General features: G+C 34.0%; 1 protein-coding gene across 1 annotated transcript; it reads left to right on the top strand.

The window, feature by feature from the left end:
- The first annotated feature begins 606 nt into the window (after window positions 1-606).
- Window positions 607-25,674, top strand: LOC131847793 (DNA polymerase epsilon catalytic subunit 1). The gene is given in 41 exon segments (XM_059197442.1): window positions 607-778; window positions 856-979; window positions 1,793-2,011; window positions 2,191-2,420; window positions 2,776-3,096; window positions 3,488-3,588; window positions 3,747-3,888; window positions 4,337-4,469; window positions 4,556-4,669; window positions 5,059-5,233; window positions 8,100-8,367; window positions 8,652-8,761; window positions 9,566-9,684; window positions 10,291-10,430; window positions 10,930-11,112; window positions 11,579-11,697; window positions 11,963-12,081; window positions 12,410-12,611; window positions 12,897-13,218; window positions 13,769-14,000; window positions 14,721-14,897; window positions 15,007-15,168; window positions 15,473-15,560; window positions 15,724-15,839; window positions 16,274-16,506; window positions 16,879-17,004; window positions 17,084-17,177; window positions 17,416-17,597; window positions 18,175-18,371; window positions 18,979-19,129; window positions 19,465-19,620; window positions 19,836-20,041; window positions 20,164-20,308; window positions 20,681-20,865; window positions 21,237-21,361; window positions 21,891-21,965; window positions 22,723-22,883; window positions 23,489-23,654; window positions 24,217-24,395; window positions 24,827-24,959; window positions 25,501-25,674. Coding segments are annotated over 41 exon segments (6,681 nt in total). The 5' UTR covers window positions 607-695; the 3' UTR covers window positions 25,669-25,674.
- Window positions 25,675-25,680: the final 6 nt, after the last annotated feature.

Genomic DNA, 25,680 nt, shown 5'->3' with positions numbered 1-25,680 from the left:
CGTGCAAGAGTAACAAACATCCATTCATACGCATAAACTTTTTACGCTCTTTAACGCGTATATAATATTAATTAATAAGATATACATGTTTACCACTTGTATATACTTCAACAAAAATATCTAAATAGGCACTGTCTTATGTTCACCCTCTCTTACCTGTTGATGCAATGTTAATATATTTAGCGAACACACAGATAACATAATATTATATAGCGAAGATGATCGTGCTGGTGGTAAATATATTAGTGTCCCTAGATGAATTACAAATATACAATGTCATTTTCATATTTCATAAGTAGTAACAATAGTAAGCTGTAAATATTATGATAAATGTTAGTAAATTTTATTTGATACCTACTTTTACGTAAACATTATTATTTATATTCTGTATTAGTATTAGTATCTATCGTAATTCGTATCCTAAATATTATTATAATCATCTGAATGATCCAATGCTTCACCTCTTCTGATCCTTATCCTAAATTCCAATATTTTCCTTAATTACTATACTTTCCCAAATTTTTGATTTTGGCAAATGCATGAACGTGCTAAGCCATTAAAAAGAGAAAAAAAAAAAATTGGCGCCAATTTATGACAGGAGACATGTTTTGCAGGAGACTATTATTTATTTATTTTTTAAACCATAATTTTAGCTTACAGCACCAATAATTAGTTAGTTTATTTTATTGTTTAAAATGGTTTTACAAAATACAGGAAAATATAGAGCTGATAGAGATGACAATATCAAACGAGATCCTGGATCATCGTCAGCATCCAGGTTTGAAGTTTATTTCGCGAATAATTACTGCTCTTTTTATTCTTTAAAAACGTCTTGTGATATAAAATATTTTTTAGAGAGGAGTCTTCGGAATCACGTATTCGTGTGGCATTAGAAAATGATAGAATAGACTCTAAATATGGATTCGAAAGAATGCGAGATACGAAGGAAAGAACAGGTTACCTTATCAATATGCATACAGTAAGTATTTATTTATTTATATTTTTCATTACTTTCTAAACTATTACTATAGAAACTATTATTCAGACAAGTAGACAGAAACTTTTTTAAGTGTTGAAAAATAATGTCTAAGTGTTTAAGACAGTATTGTAATAATTGAAAAAGTTTGTGTACTTACTATTAATGTACTAATTAAATGCCTATGAACCACATGAAAGGTCAAGTCAAATCTATTTCATTGATATATTCTATATTAATAGATTGCTTTTAGCATTTATATGTGATACACAGGTGTTACTTTACCTAGCAATGTATGCTTTGCAAGAAGTTGCTGTGTGGGTACCTCAGTGTCACCTATAACAGCTGCCAATCATTTTGCTTTGTAAGCTGTGTGTTCACTTGTAAAATGAGATGTGGCAGTGCATTTCCATACACAGGAGTCCCAATATGAGGTTAACTGAGGAGAAAAGAGACCCATATTATAGGCTATAAAATTATATAAAGGTGATGACTACCACTTGCAGATGGTCTGTCAGCATTGGCTATTTCAATTATAAAAAGTCTTCTTTGCTGTATAATAATTGATATATAGTATAATTTAATAATCTCTTCTAAGTCAAATTCATATATATACAATACAATTATAATCTATTGATTATGTTAAGCTTTCAGTTTCTAATACAAGTAAATATGTTCTATATTTAAATATACACTACTGGTAATGAAAGTATCCTTACCGGTTGTACATATTTAATAGTTTTACATTGTTTTAATGCTCGATAGCTACATAGTTATCTGATTTTACATGATAATGAACTTACTCTCGACTTCCAGGCGGAAATTCTGGATGAAGATAAAAGACTTGTGGCAGCCATGGATTATTACTTTATTGAGATGGATGGAACAAGGTTCAAAGTGTCACTGACATTTCAACCCTATTTTATGGTATTAGCTAGAAGGGAGTGTGAACAAGAAGTTATACAGTACTTGTCTAAAAAGTTTGCGGGGAGTATACATAAAATAATTGTTGTAGAAAAGGAGGATTTGGATCTGGTAAGATTATTCTGTTGTTTATGACTGTCCAGTTGATGGCTCAGTATATATTAAACATTTAAAATTAACTTTAATGAAAACTTTATTACTGGGTGGTGAACTTAATTACAAGATATTCAATATTAATAACATGTGGGAAGATTTATTTTAGTATATATTTTTATGTGTAAATATTTCAGTTAAACCACTTGTCAGGCATAAGGCAACGCTACATAAAATTGTCATTCATGTCTCAAAATGAAATGATGAAAGTCAGAAGGGAACTGCTGACAGCTGTAAATAAAAACAAAGAAAGGGAGAAAAAGGATGCCATCTATGCTGAAATGTTAACAAATGCATTGACCAGTGCAGCAGCTATAGAACATGCTAAGAAAACTACAGACCATATGGAAAATATTTTGGATATTAGGTGGCTATATATCAATTTATTCTACTGTATACTGTATTGGAGCTACTGTGAAAACTTGCACTAATTGTATTAATTCAATATGGAATATATTATGTATCTGAGATTAACATAGCCTGTACTGATGTTTAATCATTACATTTGATCTGACTTTAAACATTTATATTAATGTATTTTGTAAGTCAAAATAAGATTCAAATGTTGCTGATTATTTTTTGATCAGTTACTGCTTCCTTTATTACAAATAGTTTATTATAGGGCATTGCATACATATATATATTTACAATACAATGCTAATGTACTTCACAAAATGTTGTAATGTGTAATTCAAATTAATTAGTATTAATTGTCCTTATAGAGAGCATGATGTCCCTTACCATGTTAGAGTATCAATTGATATGAAAATCTTCTGTGGTACATGGTACACAGTGAAAGGTAGAGGAACAGAGACACCTATATTCACTAAAAGGGATGACATCATTGAGAGGCCTGATCCAATAGTATTGGCTTTCGATATAGAGACAACAAAGCTTCCTTTAAAGTTCCCTGACTCTCAAACTGATCAGATCATGATGATATCATACATGATTGATGCACAGGGTTATTTGATTACCAATAGAGAAATCATATCGGTAGATGTTGAGGACTTTGAGTATACACCAAAGCCAGAATTTGAAGGGTAAGTAGTAAATAGTTATTGCTTTTAAAATGGTACAATTTATGAGGACAAAATTATAATTTAAATATTTCCTGTGAAGACTTATTAGTCCTATGGAATGTGGTATCAGAGGTATCACAAGATTTCCCAGGAGGCTACTGAGAAGACCTTGGCCGGGTACTTGAGTACTTTCGGCTCTACACGCACATTGTCCCAGATGAAAGTGTAAATGCGGGGAATAGAGTCCAATTTATATTTACATGATGAGATATCTGTGGTGCTGTTAAGCGACGGTTACTACGTGCCATCATGTTAGCGTACTTAAAATGGGTAGCATTGATGATGATTATTTATGTTGTGTGTACCTAAAATTGTTCCAAACAATATACTTTAAATAAGTTTTTTTTTGCAGACAATTCATTATATTCAATGAACCAAATGAACTGGCACTGATACAGAAATTTTTTGATCACATCATGGATGTTAAACCACATATATTTGTATTTATATAAGGTAATTATATATAATATGTAACTTATATGTACGGTAATACACACTTTGAAACTTCACTAGTAAAATGTTGGAAGTAGAGAGATTGATGGATGTATATGTGTATATATGTAGTACAAGAACAAAACTTTGGTTTAAAATGTCAAATATATTAATTTCAGGCGATTTTTTCGATTGGCCTTTCGTAGAGGCGCGCGCGGCTATTTTAGGACTAGACATGAAACAAGAAATAGGTTTTAGTAAGATAGCAGCTAGAGATAATACCTATGCCTGTCGTCCAGCTATGCATATGGATTGCTTATGGTAATATTTTTATAATATTTCTCTTCCTCTGAATTTGGTTATTAATATATTAAAATAATTCTACAATATCTAATTTGATTAAAATCATCAACATGCTATGCAGAATGGATAGAATTTACCTATAATTCATAAACTTATAAGTTTGAATATTAATTATTAAAACAATAGAACCTTAATTAATTAATTATATTATTCTTTAGATAAAACTTTTAGGCGTCTGTGTCAAGTAAATGGTATTGTATGTAATGATTTTTTATGGATTTAATGTATTTTTAATATAAACTATAAGTATGCAAAATTTCATATTCCTCTGTTTTTGCTTCATGTATTGATATAAAGATTCTATAATATATAATTTAATTAATATCATCATTATATTAGTCATATTAGATATTATAGAATTACAATAAATAAATATATTGACAAGTATAACATGATATTGTTTAAGTTGGGTGAAAAGAGATTCATATCTACCAGTTGGGTCTCAAGGTTTGAAAGCAGTTGCCAAAGCAAAATTGAGATATGACCCTGTAGAGTTAGATCCGGAAGATATGTGCAGGATGGCGGCAGAACAGCCACAGGTAGTTAATAAATAAATACTGAATAGTCATGTATTACTATTTTTAGTTTATTATGAATTCTTTAATGGCAAGAAATATATTTTCAGGTACTTTCAAATTATTCAGTGTCAGATGCCGTAGCAACATATTACTTGTACATGAAATATGTTCATCCATTCATATTTGCGCTCTGTACAATCATTCCATTGGAACCTGATGAGGTATGTAGCCAGTTTAATTAAATATTTGTCACTAACAGAAACTGAAGTTTATGACACTCACTGCAGGCAGACAGACAGTCACTACACGGAGTCGCCTCAATCATCTGGGTCAATCTGAATTCAGTGGAATACTATTTGATCAGTCTATTACATATATTAATAATAAATCTATCCAAATCTTAAGTACGTTTCAAATATTGCTCTTATGCACGTCATATTTTTTTATCACTATCCTTACTGTCCAGTTTACTAGTTACTTCAGTTAAGAAAGAAATAATAAAAAAGGAACGAAGTTTAGTCACAAAAATGTTAATTTATATGCTTTATATTTAGACTTTATATGCTGTTCCGTACCTATAAGTCTAAGTGTAACCTGATAATGATTGTAGGTGCTCCGGAAAGGCTCCGGCACTCTCTGCGAGTCACTGCTGATGGTGGAGGCGTTCCACGCCAACATTGTATTCCCTAACAAACAAGTGGAGGAGCTAAATAAGCTGACCAATGATGGACACGTGCTCGAAACGGAGACGTACGTTGGTGGTCATGTGGAGGCACTTGAGTCTGGTGTGTTACTATTACAGTATGATTTATTTAAACCCGATGTGCGATATTGAAATTTATTAGAATGTATTGTCTCAGCATACTTGTGCCTGTTAAAATAAAGGAAACTTGCAATGAAAGTTTGAGAATGCATATTACGTTTTTAAGATTGGAAATGGATGTTTATTTGATCTAAAATACGTTGTTTGGTCGTATTGTATGTTCGACTCTGTTTTCTGCATATAGCCTCTCATTTGGCTATTGTGCGTGCGTATCATTCAGAAATATTTAGCTGCTAGTCATATCTTTTTTTTTTTTTTTTCTTTGACTGGCAACACCAACGACAGTTGTCTTTATCAGCTGGCCGTAATAAATAAATAATTTTTAATAGTTTATCACACGAATATTATAGTTCCGATATCATTATTAGTGATTTAATAGTGCAATAAGTGTCGATTATTGTTTGTGTACAAATTGGAGGTGTATTATTTGCAAAAATCGACATTAAAAAATAGTGTACCGGCCATCTGTCAAACTTCTTTCGTTGGTAAACAACTAAATATTTAAAACTATTCTATAACTATTTGTTGGAGTTATTCAAAGAATTTCATAATATATACAAGTTTTATACAAAATATTCATATCAAGTTAAATTAATATTAATAATTGTGAAGTTCAGTTGTTGCGTACGTCGAAGGAAAAAAAATACCCACAAAATATATTGTAAGTAATTTTATGTTTTGTATTAATATAATTTGAAGGAAAGGAGCACAATCTAATTCCATTTACTTAATCTTATAAAATATAGGTTGTATATAATATATCTAACAGAAATAATTAAAAATTTTAAGACTTAAAATAAGTAAGGTTCAGTTGCTGTTCTCGTTGTGATACTTTGTTTCTTTTAGAAATAACTCACTTCACTCTCCCTAGTAACTATTCATATATTCAATAATGTCACTATCTACCCGTTCCACAACTGCACGGCAGACAGAGATGAAGCTTAAAGTAGCCCTACAAGAACTTCAGGCATCCAAAGATCTTAGTGACAAGTTGATCAGGGAGAGAGAAGAGAGTGAAGATGAAATTTTAAAAATTATAAATAAAAATACACTATTAAAATCTGAACTGTCAGAACTTCATAATAGTCATCAGGAAGTTATTGAGCAGCGGGATCAGCTTCAAGAACTAATAAGTAGCTTTCATCAGTGTAGTGACACCCATGAGCAAGCCTTGAGGCGTATCACTGAATTGGAGCTTGAGTTAAAGCAGGCCTATTCTAAAATTAATGATCTAGACACAAGATTGGAATCTCAGCGAAGTAATGAGATTAGTAATTTATATGAGGAACTTATTAGTGTTGACTGTGTGCCTCCTTCGACTACAGTTCCATACACTCATCCTGTTGTGATTGACCATACTAGTGATACATCTCCTAAATTAGGCAACTATAACAATAACATTTGTATGTTGAGTCATAATAAATTAAAAAAATATTTAAAACTAAAAAAGTTTATTATTAGGACTCGGAATATATTAAATAAGCGTTGTAAAAAGGGTCAGTTATTGAAAAGAAATACTTTAAATAATTTAAAATTGCATGATAAGAATAAGTTATTGGAAAGCCAAAAGTTATATGACATTGATACAGACTACCTAACTTCAAAAATCAATAGTTTAGAATCTTCACTTCATGATTTAAATACAAAGTATATTATCTCTCAGAAACAAATCCAGGAGCATATTTTAGCAATGGATGATCTGATTGATGTCAGTAAATACAATGCTGACCGTTTTGAGTCGTTGACTAAGCATTGTACATGTAATCACACAAATATATCAAATAATAATTCAGTTATAACTGTGCTGGAAAATGAAGTTCAGGGTGTTTGTGCCAGTGACTGTAACCCTAAGAGTAGCACAATGGTGTTCTCTGACAGAATAGGCTGTAACTTTGGATCTATTTTGAAGTATCATCTTAAGGGTGATTTATTAAACTACTGTATGCCAGAAGCATCATTTACACAAATAATAAATAAAATTAAATCTATAAAAATGAACAATATGACCACAATTGTGTTATTTTTTGGTAATAGTATTCAATTAAATAGGCAGGATGTAATTAAAGGAATTGAATATTTATTACAATTAAATGTGTATAAGATTGTATTGTGCGCTTTTCCTTACACAAATAGACATCTTCATAAAAAAATTAACAGTAAGGTACATTACCTGAATAACTTATTACATATGTTGACATGTCGTCATAGTGACATTTTTACATTTTTTGATACTAATAGTTTTATTAGTGATTTTTATTTGACAAAAGATACAATGTATCTCTCTAAATCATCTAAAAATAAAATAGCCACTTTAGTGGCTTATAATATTGACTACATGAACAGTTTACATGGTAAACTTAAACATAAAAATACTGACATAACAAATAATTCTATTAATATTTGTGACATAAATACTATGACTGCAGATTTAAACTGCTCACAAAGACAAAGGGAAAGCAATCAGAATTAATAATTGTTCATCAGAACATACAAAGTTTTCTGCATTAATTATACAATTATTTTTAGAAAAGTATAATATTGATATTGTCTGTTTCACAGAACATTGGCTTAAAGAGAGCAATATGATGTTCAATTTAAATAATTATAACGTTGTCAGCTGCTTCAATAGAAAGTCAGTTAACAGAGGCGGGTCTATGATAATTGCAAGAAATAATATTTACAGTATTGACTGTAAATATTTATATTTACCCTTCAATGAAATGACTAAAGCAATATCAATTAGGCTTACTTCTTAATAAAATATAAGCGCAAGATTTAATATTTAAAATTTAATTATACTGTTTTAATATTTAAAATTATACTTTTAGGTGTATTCCGTGCAGACATAAAATGCAAATTCAAAATAGTGCCATCTGGTATCCAGAAGTTAATGGATAACACGGAGAAAACAATGAAACATGCCATTGAAGTGGAGGAAGGTATCCCGTTAGAATTGGTCACAAATTTTGAAGAGGTGTGCGCAGAAATTAAAGAGAAATTACAACATATGCACGACCATCCTCGGAGGGACGAGAATCCATTGATTTATCATTTGGATGTTGGTGCTATGTATCCCAATATTATATTGACTAACAGGTAGAGTGCTACCCATACCCATTTACCCACTACTGAAATTATTGCTGGTTGCTAGTACTACTAGTAGTAGTAGTACTTGACGGCCTCGGCGGTTTAGCAGTTTTGCATGCCCAGTTTGCTTTTGATGGTCGCGAGTTCAATGCCTCGCACCGCAGTTCTTTATACAAATTTATTTTAGTAAATTAGATTGGATATGCCTCTAATATGTACAAGGCATCAGAAACTTTCACATTACATATATTAGTAATATTATATTAATGTAAGACTTTGTACACGTTGGTCAGGCTGCAGCCGTCGGCGATGGTGACGGCCAGTACGTGCGCAGTGTGTGACTACAACCGGCCCGGCGCCACCTGCCAGCGATCCATGGAATGGATGTGGCGTGGAGATTACCGTAAGTCATATTTTAAAGTCCTAACTAGCCAAATAGGTGGTCTAGCGGTTTAACACACCGTCTTCCTTCTGATGGTCGTGGGTTCGATTCCTCGCACGCCACAAACATTTGTATTCATGAGTATAATTGTTTGTATGGGTCTGGATGTTCTGAATATATAATATGCATGTATTTATGAAAAAAATATCTATGTATTCGTACAAGTTATCTAGTACCCATAACACAAGCATTAGCGAGCTTAACTTGGGTCTAGATGGCGCTGTGTGAATTGTCCTGAGATTATTATTATTATCAACGATTAATGACGCGTCAATACTTTTCTTCTGAATACTGATTGACTTTGGAATACACAGTTATCTTGTCTAAGTGAGAAATGTAAATCCCGTTTAGACTATTATCTATCTTTGTCTATATCTCTATATCTACGGACTACTATTTCCATTAGTCCGGACAAACTATACCTATTATGCCGTTCCTTTTTCGCATTTCCAAAAGTGCGGTGCTTAGCAGCCAATACGCCAATCGGACGACAAATGGAAGGGCTTCCGCTATACTTCCACACTTCTCCCCCTGAAACCATTGTTTATTCCAGATTAGCTGCCTATTACATGCTAAATTACCTGATCACATCGTATCCACTAATTTATCAATTTTGTATACCATTATCGCAGGCTGAATATTAATTTAATTAGCATCTATTTAAAAAAAAATCAGATGATATGACAGGTTTGTTTGGTTTATTCTCTGTATTGTTTATCCTGATCCTTATTGGCATCAATGATGATATCTACTAAACATTCCCAGTACCAGCATCGCGCAGCGAATATCAGCGTATACAGCAACAGCTGGAGACTGAGAAATTCCCGCCACTTCATCCTGGAGGACCTCAAAGGGCTTTCCACGCCTTACCCAAAGAAGATCAGGTACGAATTATCGTAAAGGATCATGAGAATAAATTTTGTTTGTATTTTAAAAACATATTACATTGAAAAATTCGACTGATAAATTCGAAAGTATTGAATACATATTGTTCTACTTAAATATGTTCAATTAAGGTGTTATGAATATTATCTTAATTTGGTGGTGTCGTTTCGTATGGTCTTAACTTTTCAATAGCTGCAACGCTACAAGTTCAAACACTGTGTATTACAAACATTTTGTATTAGTAACCGAGTGTAGCGAGAGTAGTGAGTTTTTCTTTTTTTAGATTACACCTAATTAGGTGTTCATTGTTTTCATTAGATGTTATAATTGTACCTATAACACCATGTTTCCAAACTTAGTACTTAAATTAAATCCCTATAAAATATACTTTTTAGAAAAAAAAATAGACAACACGAATCATACATTGCCTTTTCTAGTCTAAATGATACGAGCGTGATTTACAACTTTATATAGGTATATTTAATTTATTATTTTAGGTACTCATAATAATGTTTTTTCAGTTTCGTGCTTAAAAATGGACAATGTGCGGTTTTCGAACATTTTTACCACATAATAATTAAATGTATACTTTTTTGTGAATGCAGGCAGCCTACGAAAAGAAACGTTTGGCTGATTATTGTAAAGTGGCGTACAAAAAGACGAAAGTAACCAGAACGGAAGTGCGCGCCACAACTATTTGTCAGAAGGAAAACTCGTTCTATGTGGACACTGTTCGTGCTTTTAGGTATAGCTATACATCACCAGAAGAGCTTAATACATAAAACTAATCATATGTGGCCAGATGTGACACATTTATGGGTGACCCCTACACGTTTAGTAAATTTTGCCTCTCACTTGTTTTACTCTGTGTTCTCTTAAATCTTCTGCAAGTAGCTTCCTTTACAAACTATATTTCTATTTAAGGATGGAATATAGCAATAAAATTATAGGTTACTTATAATACTGAATCTCCAGACACAACTAAAGTATTTTATGAAATCTGTGGTGTTGCTTATGTACATAGGTAGTACATAAGCAGCACTACTTAACTTTTCCATCAAGTCAGTTTGCTAATACATAAATAAACGAGAAGTATGTTCCTGAAAATGAACTCGACTTCTATTAATTTAGTCTATACATAACATCCAACAAAAATTCTCATCTGTATTCATAGGTAGTTCTTCTTGTATTGGGTGGGTTTTATAACAAACTGATGATATATTTATTTTATTATCATAATCTAGGGATCGCCGCTATGAGTACAAAGCGCTGAACAAGCAGGCTAAGGCGAAGGTAAATGAAGCTGTAGCAAGCGGCGATGCGGCCGAAATCAAACTCGCTAAAAGCAGAGAGGTTCTGTACGATTCGTTGCAACTTGCGCACAAGTGCATCCTTAACTCTTTCTACGGCTACGTCATGAGGAGAGGGTGAGTAAATACCAAGGTACATATTATATATAAACAGAAAATGAGGCAGAAGTCCAAATATTATTTATTATAACTTTGTGACGAACTGTAGAGTACAGAAATAGAAGTAATCTTTATTTAAATAAATTTTTGAATAGTCATACTTAACTTACTTAAAGAAAATTGCGTGTTGCGCTCAATGCGTCATATAGTAGTCTTAAAGTTGAATATTGAAATATGACCTACACCTAAAAAGCGTTGTGCGGCAATTAGTGAATTTTCTAACTGACATTTAGATGATGAAAACACCAATACCAAAACAAAATCCCAGATACCGCTTTACTTGTACTTTTGCGAAATGTGAGCATGCCAAGTGCTGCATTCATCACGATATCATCGACAGTGCATGATAGTAGTGATGGTACGTTTTATTATGTTAAAAATTCAGTACAACTGTAATTCAGCATATTGATTTTATATATCTTAGAGCTCGCTGGCATAGTATGGAAATGGCGGGCATCGTTTGCTACACGGGCGCTAATATTATAATGCGTGCTCGGGAGATCATCGAACAAGTCGGCAGGCCGCTGGAGTTGGATACTGACGGTAATGCTCTATAATATGGTAATGTCAAATGGCGTGATTTATACAATATTGCTCAGCAATTTGATTGACAATTTACGAGTATAGTTTTATGGTAAATGAAGGTATTTTACTCTCGACTAGCAACGTTTCATCTAGATCATGATTATATTAATAATATGTACTAAACACGAATGTTTAAACATAAGTAATTTACGAGTAGTATCGTAGCAAATTAAAAATAAATATTCTTCAACACATTTACTATAATTTATACCAATGTTGGTAGGTATTTGGTGCGTGCTCCCGTCATCATTTCCGGAGAACGTGACCGTCCACACTACCCATGCCAAAAAGAAAAAGATTAATGTATCATTTCCTAATGCGGTACTCAACGCTATGGTTAAGGTAATTCAAAAAGTGTCTATTTATTTTATTTATAAACATATTTCTAGTGTAATCTGAATATTTATCACTATATGTATAGGATCATTTCTGGTCTAATATACCATTTCGCTATTTAATTCGTCTATCATCATATTTATAAACCATACTCTTCTTTCCATTTCACAAGTAACATAATTTCGTTACCCAATTTAATCTACTAATATTATGAGAGTACCTACTCTCCTTACCACACTTCTTATATTACATTCGTTCACATAAAATGATCTAAAAGCATTATATCCTCATAAACAAAAGCCTTGTGTATGCTATCTAGTAAATATTTTTTTAGGACTACTTCACGAATGACCAATATTTCGAACTGACTGATCCCGAGACTAAGAAATATGAACAACGCTCCGAGAACTCTATATTCTTTGAAGTCGATGGACCCTATCTCGCTATGGTATTACCAGCGTCTAAGGAGGAAGGGAAGAAGCTCAAGAAAAGATATGCTGTGTTCAATTTCGATGGATCGTTGGCTGAATTAAAAGGTATGTTTAAATTTAAGACTTAATAAGTATAGACATGTTTTTAAAGCTCTATAATAAAACACCTGTGTTTCATGCAAACAGTTTTAATGCAGAAGAGCTTACGATATATCAAACTTTCCTTACTGAAGTCTTTGTTTTATTGCTGATACGTCATACCACATTGAGTTTTGACTCTTCTAATGTCTGCGGATTTTACAAGCACAATATATTTATGCGATATAGCATTTATTCATACAATTCTTTAATATATTGTTTTGTCTTACACTATTTGTTTATTTTTTAAAGGGTTTGAAGTGAAACGCCGTGGCGAACTGCAACTTATAAAAATTTTCCAATCATCCGTATTTGAAGCGTTCCTTAAAGGGAATGACCTGAAGTCCTGTTATGGTGCAGTGGCTAAGGTAGCCGATTACTGGCTCGACGTGTTGTATAGTAAAGGGTCCAATATGCCAGATTCAGAGCTGTTTGAACTTATATCTGAAAATAGATCAATGTCTAAGAAACTGGAAGACTATGGTGGACAGAAGTCAACTTCCATATCAACTGCAAAGAGGCTTGCTGAGTTTTTAGGTGATCAGATGGTGAAAGACGCCGGGTTAGCGTGCAAGTATGTATAAATTTATTTTTTTTATTAACACAAATTGAATGTATATTATAGTACAAATAGATTTGTATTTCATTATGAATTATACTAAAAAAATTCCTTCATAAAAATATACCAGAATGAGACTGTTCAAATTCATTGATACAAATAAAATATAACATTCAGTTCTGCTACTAAACAGCTTACTTTGTAAGCTGTGATTCGTAGCGTCAGATATGGAAGTTAAATTACAGGCTACATATAATAAAACGGCCTCCCTAATAACGACACAAGTGGGGTATCGCAGGCGTTATAATGTAAGTACCACGGTAAGCAGATCTTGTGTTATGAGTATCTACTAGACAACTGATATAAATACTTAGATATTTTTTTTGTAAATACATTTATAACATACAAAACATCCAGACCAGTACAAACAATTATACTTATGCGAGGAATCGAACACACGACCCGTAGAAGTGAAGCGGTGTGCTGAGCCGTTAGATCACCGAACAAAAGCAAGTCACCAATTTTCACAATATATAAAAAATCTCGTTTCTAATTGACAATTCAGATTTATAATATCCCGCAAACCGGAAGGCGCGCCCGTGACTGAGCGCGCGATTCCGCTGGCCATCTTCCAGTCGCCGGCCAGCGTGAAGCGACACCACTTGCGTCGCTGGCTCAAAGATACAAGTATTAGCGAGGACGTGGACATTCGCGACGTACTCGACTGGTCCTATTACATCGAGCGACTCAGTGGTGCCATACAAAAGATCATTACCATACCGGCCGCCATGCAGGGGGTGAATATGAATATCTATTTATTAATATACAAATTATACCTGATCAGATAAATTTCAATAGTAAGAGCACTTTGCGTTATCGAAATTTGAGTTTGAGTCCGCTGTATACAAAAATACTATGATACTATCTCTGTAATATTGTCAGGTCTTTATAAGTTACATATACATGTTCCACACAATAAGATGAAACCAAGCCAGAGAAGATGTAGTAACCCTATGTAGTATATAAAGAAATTTAAATTTTGAATTCTAGGTAGAGGTGAGACAGAGGTTGGATTTTAAATTCAACCTCTGTGTCATCTCTACCTGTATATCCACTCCCAAACAGCTTGCTGTGTAAACTCCTTTTCGGTTGAAATGTGAGGTTTTTGTTTGTTTTATTTTAAACTAGCTACCCACCCCTGCTTCGCACTGGTGTACATGTATTATATATATAAATCTTCCTCTTTAATCACTCTATTTATTTAAAAACCGATTTGCGATCCGTTGCGTAGTTTTAAATATTGAAATTCATAGGGATAGACAGACAGCGACAGCGACTTTTTTTATACTATGTATTGTAAATAGTTGTTCTAAGTGGGCATATTGATAAGCCGAAGTACTCGCTTAACTTGATTAGAAAGTATATATAAGTAATAATATTACTTATATATCTTACTGTATATTTCTTTTAATACTTACCTACTACTTTAATGTTACAAATATGACATTTCTTACTAGTTGGACAACCCTGTCCCCCGGGTACAATATCCAGACTGGCTACACAAGAAAATGCTCGCCAAGACTGACAAGTACAAAACCAGAAAGATAACAGATATGTTCACAGCGAAACCAAAGGAGTTGAAGCAGTTTGGTGAAGATGACGCTACTGGTAGTAATGAGACAGAACAATCGATGGTAATTTATTAGCTATTTATCTGTCTACCACATATTTCTAATTGTAATTTATAACTTATTTCAATAACAATATATACTAATATTGAATATATGATATGTAATTTTGTAGGTCACAGAAATCGATATAGAAGATATAGGGAAAGAAAACACAGAGCGCAACGAGATAAGGCCCGTTGTACACACAGTGAAGAGGAAACGTGCAGAGTCTCCACCGCCGCCCTCTACATGGAAAGAGGCGCTAGGATCGCCACCACCTTTCGGCACTACTAAGGTATAGTTGTAGCAAACAATTTGACAACAACGACCATAGAATGTTACAATATTTAAAATCGTAACTCTGGATTTTGAACAATTGAGCGCTAAGATAACAGTAGCAGACCGAAAGATAAATTTTTATTCATGTGATAAATCTATTACAGACAGAGAGTAATTTGTACAAAGTAATCTTGCTTTTCAAACGGATACTATACTAACTTTTATATGCGGTTGTTTTACATACCACTTGTAATAAGAAAATCTAATGTTATGACCAAACATTATTAGGTAAGAATAGATAAATTGAGATTTAATTACAGGGAGAACGCAAACAATGGATACTGTTTCAAAAGAGGAAATGGATGTGGCAGATGGAACAGCGTGGTCTAAGGAATCGGAATAAACGAGGTATATATTAGTTTTTTTATGTCTGTTACAGTGTTAAATAGTCACAAAATCGTATATATTTAGGCATTATTAGTTTTCAGATGGCGTTGTTTGATATTGATTTTTATTTGTTAAAGAGCTCAAGACTTATTTCAAAACAATTTTTTTTTTATTTGTTCCACAGGTAAAATAGACGATGGTCCTGTAGTACCGGCTAAGAGTGGCCCGGCCACTACACTGGGAGGATTCATCAGAAGGGCGCAACGGACCCTTTTGAATACGGCTTGGCAGATAATACAGGTTAAACAGATTTCGGTTTATTCATTAATTTATAACTAGTTATTAACAGTTTTTGACCGACTCTCCGGTAACACTGATATCCAAAAAATAATCAAAGAAACGGCGGTTGGTTCCCCTTACCAAGTTAGATTTAAATATACCGAGTGAAATGTACGCAAGTCAAGTGTTATGTTCTCCACAGCATACACAGTTTACGTGCTTCCATCTTCGATTATTTTTTATATGTATATTCTGCTTACATGCTTCTTATATACGATATATGGATATAAAGTAGTATATAATGTATTGTCATTCTTCAGCCTATGTATGTTATATTTTAATTTTTAAACATCTAAATCAGGTAATCTTAATTACATTAATGTGTGGCATAAACTTCGCCTGTGTTTCCCCATTTTGCCTGTGCTTTATTTTAAATGTCGTGTACCTAATATAAGGTGGCGGAAACAGCTGAGCCAGGTCTGTTTCGACTGTGGGCGCTAGTGGGCACCGAGCTGCACCAGATCAAGCTGACTGTACCGCGTATCTTCTACGTGAACCAGCGTGTGGCTCGCACTACCGACTGCGGCCCGCACTGGCGCCGCTGTAACCGCATCCTACCGCGCGCGCATCCCGTACTACATCTCTACCAGTATTCTGTGCCCGAACAACTCTACAGGGAACATCAGGAGTAAGTTAGTTTAATTTTAGTTATTACGTCGCACTTATAAAAAATGTAAACTAAATATTTTTATAATTAGACAAATTGATGGAAATTAAACATGAATTCTTTATAGCATTAATTTGATTGTGAAAAATGGTAAATGATATAAATGGTATAGTATCGTAAATTATAATGTTTTGATATGTACATGAGACACCCCAAACAAGAATGCTAAATGCCCAATATATAATATTTTAAGATCTAATATCTGCATTAAGGTAAAGTAGGTCAGGTTTCCAGTTTGGAAAACCTTTTAATGATGAGCCCAAACTTGCTCACATTTTTATAACTATTATTGGAAGCAACAAGTGTAATTGAAGAGTTATAATTGTGTTACAGAGAATTAATGGGAGAACTGTCAACACCCGAAATCGAGGGAATATATGAAACGCAAATGAGCCTGGAATTTAGAGTGTTGGTGCAACTTGGCTGCATTTGTACCGTAGATCAAACAGAAGCAAGGAAGTATGAACATAATCTTTACTTTGATAATAAAAAAAATGTTATTTGTACGGTAGTTTTCATGAAAATATTTCTATTTCAGGCTGATACAATTTGGATCCACTAATATGGATTCATTTACTCTCAGCCAGCTTCAGTTTAAGAGTGTGGCACATCAACCATACTTGCAAAAACAGGTAAAATATCTCATGATTAACTTTTCATATTGAAGGATATGAAAAGTTAATCACTACTTTGAATACTTTTTTAGGTCACCTTATATTTTGAACTATAGTTTTGTTAGAGTTTAAATTTTTTTTTTTATTACATTAGAATGTGTAGGTGTGGTTTGTTTTAGGAATGTGTTTAGAGAATGGCGTGTTAAAATTAATCATAAAGATTTACAGAATATTAGAATATTTATTTCTCTTGTAGGATGGCGCGGCCCCGATAAAACATATATACCTGTACCAACATTCAGCTATAAACTCTAGTCGTAGCATGTGGGCGCTGGTGTTGCCACCTATCAAGAAAGGTTTTATCTTCGTGCTGGATACTGTAAAGACCAACCAAATGCCCAATATGAACACGCTTTATTCCACAGAACGCACAGCCAAGTATGTATTTTTTTTATATAGTACATAATATAAATATTATTAAAAGATAAACATAATATTACATTAATGGAACTGAAAGAGCAAACAATCCTACAACTTACTCCATGTAAAGTGATAACTATTGTTTATATACATATATATGTGAATAATATGCACCAAATACATCACGTCGTTAGACGTCTGAGGTACGTCATGGCGTGGTGATTTCTAATCAGGAATAGCAACTCAAGAGCCACCATAGGACTCTATAGTGTTAAATATTACAATAGTTGACTATTGTGATTGTTACAACCTTCCCTCTAAATGACATAGTGGAGTAACTTTAGACAGTCATTCTCGCTATAAAGTTCAAACTTGTGGTTCTTGGGTGGTGAGGTCAATGTGCACTTTTTAATATGGTTGAGTGCAATGGGTATCTTATCCGTTATACACGTGAACTGGTGTTGCTTAATGTAATTTGATATATCTATTATCCCTAACAAAATATTTGGAAGGGACTAAAATAAGGAGTGAATTATTATGATTGGGCGTGGGTAACGGTGAATTTAAAATGAAACAGTTTTACTTTATGAATCAGGATCAACCTAGGAACTGTCGAAAGTACACTACCGGGTGCGGAGTTATCGTGGGAGGTGTCGGTAGAGTCGGAGGGTCGCGCGGTGTACCGCGGCGTCCAGCGCGCACTGCAGCGGTACCGCGACGAGCGCTGCGGGCCCACGCTGCTGGCGCTGCAGGCCGACCTCTCTGCGGCCGCGCTACTCGCTCTCATGCCGGGTACGTGCCCGCTCTATTGGTGCTGATTTACCGGCCAGCATTCTTGGTGCTGCAGACAATTACTACGAATCTTACTAATATTATATCTTTATGTTTCTGAGTCTGGATGGCTAGATGTTTGCTACTCTTGTACAGGTGACCGGATTTTATTGAAACTTCACAATAATATAGCTATTCTTCAGAATAACACAAAGCCCATTATTTAAAAAGATATATAAAAGTGGGCGAAATATAATTATGTATGTCAAGTAAGTGTGATGCAGACACAGTACAAAATTTATGAATTACTTTGCAAAAATTACTCATAGATCCTTGTATCCATACTGAAGAGCCGATTACTAGTTATGTATTGTCCTTATTTACCATAATCCTATGTGCATAAATCTAAGACGTTTGAATCTTAATATGTTTGAATTAAAAATCTGCTATTCAAATTTTTTATTTATCCTCTGTTGTTGGAAAATACCATTTAACATCAAAATTAAGCTATAGTTTATATATATCGAATATTGTCCCCATAAAATCGCAATAGATAACAAAATGCCTGACTTGGAATTAAAGAAAATAGATAATTATACAAATAAAATAATATTGCCTTCCACTGCAGGTTTGTCGGAGTTTCCGCTGGTGCCACTTCAAGTGCGTGACGCAGAGGCACTGTACAGTTCGTTGGAGTGGCAGCGGCTGGGCGCCCGGGCCATAGTACGGCACTACCTCAATCTACAAGCCGTGCTTGATCTCACCATCGAACAGTGCAGGTATTCATATACAAAGCATTCATATAAAACATCTTTAGCTATTTATCTATTTTTCATTATATTATTGTTTTACCCTCGACATAAAAAAGGGGTGTTGTAAGTTTAACACCTGTGCCATCGTAGCTCTTAAAGGAATAGAGCAATTATCATGCGTTTTTTATATTTGTATAGTAACGTGAATACAAAATTGAAATTTTATAATTAATTAAGCCTATCATTAAGTTTTACTGGTTACTTCAGTTGCAATATTATATTCCTCAGATTTCTACTTGATGTGTGTGTTATAAATACTAGAAGTGATCAGGTATGCGTTTCAATCAATTGTATTTGGACAGGTACTTTCACGTGCCTCTCGGTAATATGCCTGCTGACCCGACGTTGTTCGGCGCCGACTTGTTCTATGCGCGCCATCTGCTCAAGCATAACTTCGTACTCTGGTGCTCCAGCCTCGAGCGACCCGACCTCGGCGGAAGAGAAACAGACGACAACAGGTATTTAAAGGATATAATAGAGAGGTTTAATTATTAGACAATTTCATTATTTTTTACTTTTATTTAATACCTATATATAATAGATTTTGAAATATGACGTCACAAAATTGAATACGGTTCGACACCTTGTCACAAAGTCAATTGGATGGATACATATACTACCGATCTTGTGATTGCGCCTAATAATTGGAATAAACAGTTACTAATTCTTATAGACTGGTGAGTGAAGTGGAGGAGCTGTCTGGGTGTACGCACAACGCGAGCGGCGCATACAGCGGTGTGTGCGTGGAGCTGGAGAGCGACGCACTGGGAGTGTGTGCGCTGCTGCAGGCGCACCACGTGCTGCAGGCGGAGGGCACCAGCGTCGCCACCTCATTCGGGGCCTCACACGCCACCATACAGGACGTCATGGCCAACATCGGTAAGGTCATTGTACACTAGCTGCCGCAGGCACACTACTCGCTGCAGGCGGATTCAATAGTTAATGTATCTTAAAGGAAACTGAATGTTACAAACAATCTTAATTAGTACAATAATTTCTAGGTCCTAATGCTTCGGTTAACTACGATGAGACGGCGCAGTGTAGCGCGGCGTTCAAGATATTACGGACTATGATTGCCTCGTGGCTACGTGACGTCACGCAGTACAAGAATGTGTTCGCTGATTTTCAGATATCGCATTTCTATCGGTAATTTAATTACATACTAATACATTAGCAACAAAATTCTAATTTTGTTCTGATATTGATATGTCTCAACTGAGTAGTCGACAGTCACTGTAAATAGATTTTTATATGATCTATTTTTCATTACATTAGTGTTTTACCCTCGACACAAAAAAAGGGGTGTTATAATTTTAACGTCTGAGCCATAGTAGCTCTTAAAGGAATAGACCACTTTAGTTGCAATATTATGTTCCTTATATTAGTAGTATAAAAAAAAATATATGATGTAGTTTGAGCGCATTCACATTTAATATTAAAGGACCATAAGAAAACGAATGTTCACTAAGTGTTTTGTTATTTGTAAATAAAAGAATATTTGTTTTTAAAAATGTCTAGTTGGCTAAAAACTCCCACATCACTACTATACGACCCGGCTCTCCGGCGCACACTATACAACCTGATGAAGAAGCTGTTCCTTATGCTGGTGGCGGAGTTCAAGCGTCTTGGTTCCGTCATAGTGTATGCTGACTTTAACAAAATAATACTATGTACGAAAAAGAACTCCATTTTGGACGGTATAGGTGAGCATTCATTATTTATTCTTCACATTTTGTAAATTGGTGCATTAGAATTATTCAACCTTTGAGTAACGATAATAAGTGTTCATACTTACATTGTTAGATATTCACTTTTCAAAATTTGCTCAGGTATGGGCGCTTTAGGCTCTGGTTTCAAGCCTTAGGTTGATTAGAATCCACGGCCACATTCAAAATCTGTAATATATTAATCTTTGAATACAATAATATGTTCAATGGTGATTGAGTTATTGACTCGTTGAGTTGATTAGTATGTGATCCAACTCAGACGTTCAATAACCTAATTTAATAAATAATACCAAGATTTTATTTTGTAATCATTAAAATATCTATACAGTCTATTATTATATTTATAGGCTATGTGGAGTTTGTGGTACAAAGTATAAGGAATAAGGAGCTCTTCCACGGAATCGACATTCGGTACAAGCAGTGCTGGGCCTATCTACTATGGCTGGATGAGGCTAACTACGCTGGCGTGCAGGTAAGCATAAGTAAAAACAAAGAAATTATGATATACATAGATTGAAAAAAATTACAATATGCACATTAAATATTTATGACGATGCGACGCTTTCTACTACTGGTCACCCGTGTAATGTGTCCGCACTCACCGTTCGCAGTTTAATGGCTCGATGACACCAACAGGGTGCGCTAGAGATAACATAATGCTTCCTTCTCTTTTCCACGTAGACTATAACCAGAATGCTTCGAAATTTTGAATTTTGAAATATCATAAAAAAGTAAATCATGGAATGGTTAAATTGCACTTTAAACGTTGTTTTGAAGAACTTAATAACTGATTCTAACTGTGCCGATATCATTATTTACCGAAAATCTCACCTCTACTTGTTATGTTCAGAAAGAGAAAGAATCCAGTGAGAATTTATCCAATTAGTTAAGACCCGATTTATTATATTCATAATTTATATAAATATAAATAACTTTATATAAATTGTTCAGCCACATACATTAGAAAATATTAATTATTAATACTATTTGTTTATTGACAGGGTAAATTGCCACAAGGATTAGTCGAAGTCGGGTCATCGCAACTTCCACCCGCCGAAGAAGACGCTGAAAACGAAGTATGTATTATATCATTACATAGTATTACAGAAAGTCACTGTCGCTGTCTGTCCCTATGTATGCTTAAATCTTTAAAACTACGCAACGATTATAGCGGTTTTTTTTTTAATAGATAGTGTGATTCTAGAGGAAGGTTTAAATATATAATACTTGTACACCCGTGCGAAGTCGGGGCGGGTAGCTAGTTATATATATAATTCAGTGAGTACAAAATGCCAAATAATTAGACCCATTTTTTATATTATTGTAGGTATCAGTTCTATTTTGCTAAACTATTGATGTTGTTATGAAATATGATTATGCTGATTACACACTAAATTATTAGGAATTACATTGTTTTTGCAACATTTGAAATTGTTGCTCATCGTATTGTTCAGAACGTGATGCTACCTCCAACCCTAAAATAATTTTTCAGTATGTGATCATATTATAATTTTTTTTTTGATATGCCCATTCATCCAGTCTTCAACATTGTAGTATAAGCACAAATAAATAGGACAGCATCGGTGGTTTAGTGGTTTACTTCCGATAATCGCGGGTTCGATTCTTCGCACGGAACAAACATTTGTATTTATTTGTTTTGTCGATTGTTTGTACTGGTGTGGGTGTTTTCTACGTATATTGTGTAGATTTCTTTTGTAAATACATATGTATTTACAAAAAAAATCTATGTTTTTTATCTGAAGTCTAGTACTGCCAACACAAGCTTAACTTGGGACTAGACTAGATAGGAATATGGTATTAATATTATTGCAGGAATGTTCAATAACAATGCAATGGAATTTGGCGAACTTCTTGCCGAATTCAGTGCGGGAGCAGTTCGCTGCGGCGGTTGCGGGATTCCTTAGCGCTGCCTACAGTCAGCCCGACCAGTTGGGCTCTCTCCTACGCGGCGAGATTTCGCAGAAATTGTTCCAGTACATATATCAAACATACTTATTTCTAGCATATGTAATATTATGCATGCAGAAATTCCTATGTCTGCCATCATTATCATGGCATATAATGTTTTTATTAGTATATTTGTATTGCTAAATTCAAGTAAGCATGTAGCTTACAGCAAATTAACTCAAACCAAACGATTGATAAAACATAATAATCACCATTTTTTATATTATATTTTATAAGTTATTACCTTCTACCCATGACTTTGTCTTTTATTAGATAAAAGATGAGAAAGCCTTATGGGTCTCAACTTTTACAATTTATCTTCACGACAAAAATTACATTCCATTTAGCCGTTTAAGTTAAACGACAGCCATATAGTCGCCTTGTTGTATATATACACTTATGTTTAGTTTACTAGTTAATTGTACCTATCTTCTATCACTGTATAATGCAAATAAAACATTATCTATCTATCTAAAAATCAAACAAACAGACACACACTTTTCCATTTATAATATTAGTGTTTGGACAGAGACATGTCAAAAATATTCAATTTCAATTTAGAAATCAATTCCTTCTCTAAGACTTAAGGATTATAAATTATTCGTAATGACATGTAATTGCATGAATCCAGGATGACAGAGAAGATTAAGAGTCGAACCCCATCTCTACGCGAGGCAGATATGTCGGCGCGACCGGGGCATCGGCCCGCTGCACTGCCGCCCGGCGCTACGCCCGCCCTACTCTACATTAATGCCATCTGCAAGGTCTTCTCTCTCGATACCCACGTCGAGGACGAGGTACTTAGTCTTACGTTGTTTTTAATACCGTGAAAGTGAAACCCTGAACACACGTTGCTGCAAAAACCTGTGTGCCTATTAGAAACGCTTTGCGAATTTGCAAGTATTCATTTGACTCATTTTGATCTAGTAAACAATTATTTGTTATTATCAAATATAGTATATATTATAAAGAAAACTAAAAAATAGAACAAAAGAATTATCCCAAAATTCTGTTTATATTTAGTATAAAACCTAGTTTCAGTCAGACAATACCTGCAATTACCTACTCGAGTATAAGTCAAGTCTTATACTCGACGTTGCTTATAATTAGTAATGGAAACTAATGTACCCATTCCTGTAGACCATCGTAGTTAATTCCCAATTCGTCACTATGGGCTAACTGACCTTATTTTATTCTCATCCTACTCCTCCATTCTCCATTGGTGCCCCGCCAGCGATTACTGTTAGCGCAAGTGAACCACTTGGCTTGAAGATGAGAGGAGTAGGTTGTATCTATCCATTATCACCCATAATAAAACTATATTTTGTGTGGTGATATTTTGTATTACTATACTCATAGTTAACGGTGTTACGGCGCAACCTGCTGAGGTTAGTTGGCGTGGGCGAGTTCAGTAGCGCGGCTGAGTGGACGGACCCATGCGCTAGCTGCGTAGTCGGCGAAGTTATCTGCAAGGTTTGCAACCGATGCCGCGACCTCGACCTCTGCCGGGACCCTGGTCTCCATATGATTGACGATGTGTTAGTACATGCTGTCTCACTTTTTGATACCTACATACATATGTGGCCCCCTTGTAGGGGGCCATAATTCTTATAGTAGTAAAAAACGGTTAGCTACCGTTACTAAACCAAATTTATGGTGATAAGTATTTAAGAATGACTCATTCTTCATAATTGATACCATCTTTATCGTTGTAAAGGTCCATCCTTCAAGACAAGATGAATTAGTTGGCAAGATAGAGTAAGATATTAAAAAATCCTACAAAATATTAAAGGGAAAAGTTAGGAAAATTCTTACGAGTATTGAACTGACATGACGCGGCTCTTAATGAAATCATTGATGTTACAATGTTTACTATAAAAGCATATTTAATAATTGCAGTGACTGAATCAAGTGGGCTGTTAGGTTGTTTACAATTTTCAGGATAATAATAAATCTGCATCTGTTTCAGACCTGTCTGTGTGTGCCCAACATGTAACACGCCTTATGACAACCAAGAGTTGGAATGGCGACTCATAGAAATTATGAATAGGCGAGCAATGACCTACACGCTACAAGATCTCAAATGTGCCAGATGTCACCAGGTTTGTGTCATAAATTTTAGTTACTAAAATTTTGTCCCTGGAAGTAGGAACTAAAACTCTTATCCTTATACATATCTCTTTACTATAGACTTCTAAAAACAAACTTCTACCGCTACAAAATTAGGATATTATATAGGATTAGTTATTTGTTATTTTTATTAATTTTAATTTTTACAATATGCTTCGTATTGTAAGTTAATGAATAATAGACAAAAGATAGGAAACGTAATGTCATTTGTGATTAAAATCCTCTAAAGTACTTTAAAACAAAAATAATAATTATTTTTTATTTTATATGCTTTATTAATTACAATAATTATTTTAAATCATGTGACAATTCTATAAAATTGTTGACTGATTTTGTAAACTAAATATATTTTTTATTGAAGGGCTTAAAAATTACAAAATACAATTCGTCTATCCATTCCTATTATATATTATTACTACACTGTGTTAATTATATCTTGTTGACGTCTTGTATGCGTGTTTCTTTTGTTTTCTGCTCTTTAATGAAAATATTAAATATTTATATATTTCTCAGGTAAAACGTGAAAACCTTTCAATGGTATGTGATTGTGCTGGCGACTTCACCCTCATGGTCCCTGTAAAGGAGATCCACTCACAGCTTGCAACATTCAAAACAATAGCTGAATATTATAAAATGCCACTTCTATTAGAACTTATTAAATTTAATTTGAATAATATGTGATAAGTATTGTAG

This window comes from Achroia grisella, unplaced genomic scaffold, assembly GCF_030625045.1.
Source record: "Achroia grisella isolate CSIRO2021 unplaced genomic scaffold, CSIRO_AGI_Agris_v1 utg540, whole genome shotgun sequence".
In the NCBI taxonomy this organism is placed as follows: Eukaryota; Metazoa; Arthropoda; class Insecta; order Lepidoptera; family Pyralidae; genus Achroia; species Achroia grisella.
Note: the sequence above shows the minus strand (reverse complement) of the source record. Positions and strands in the feature narration are given on the sequence as shown.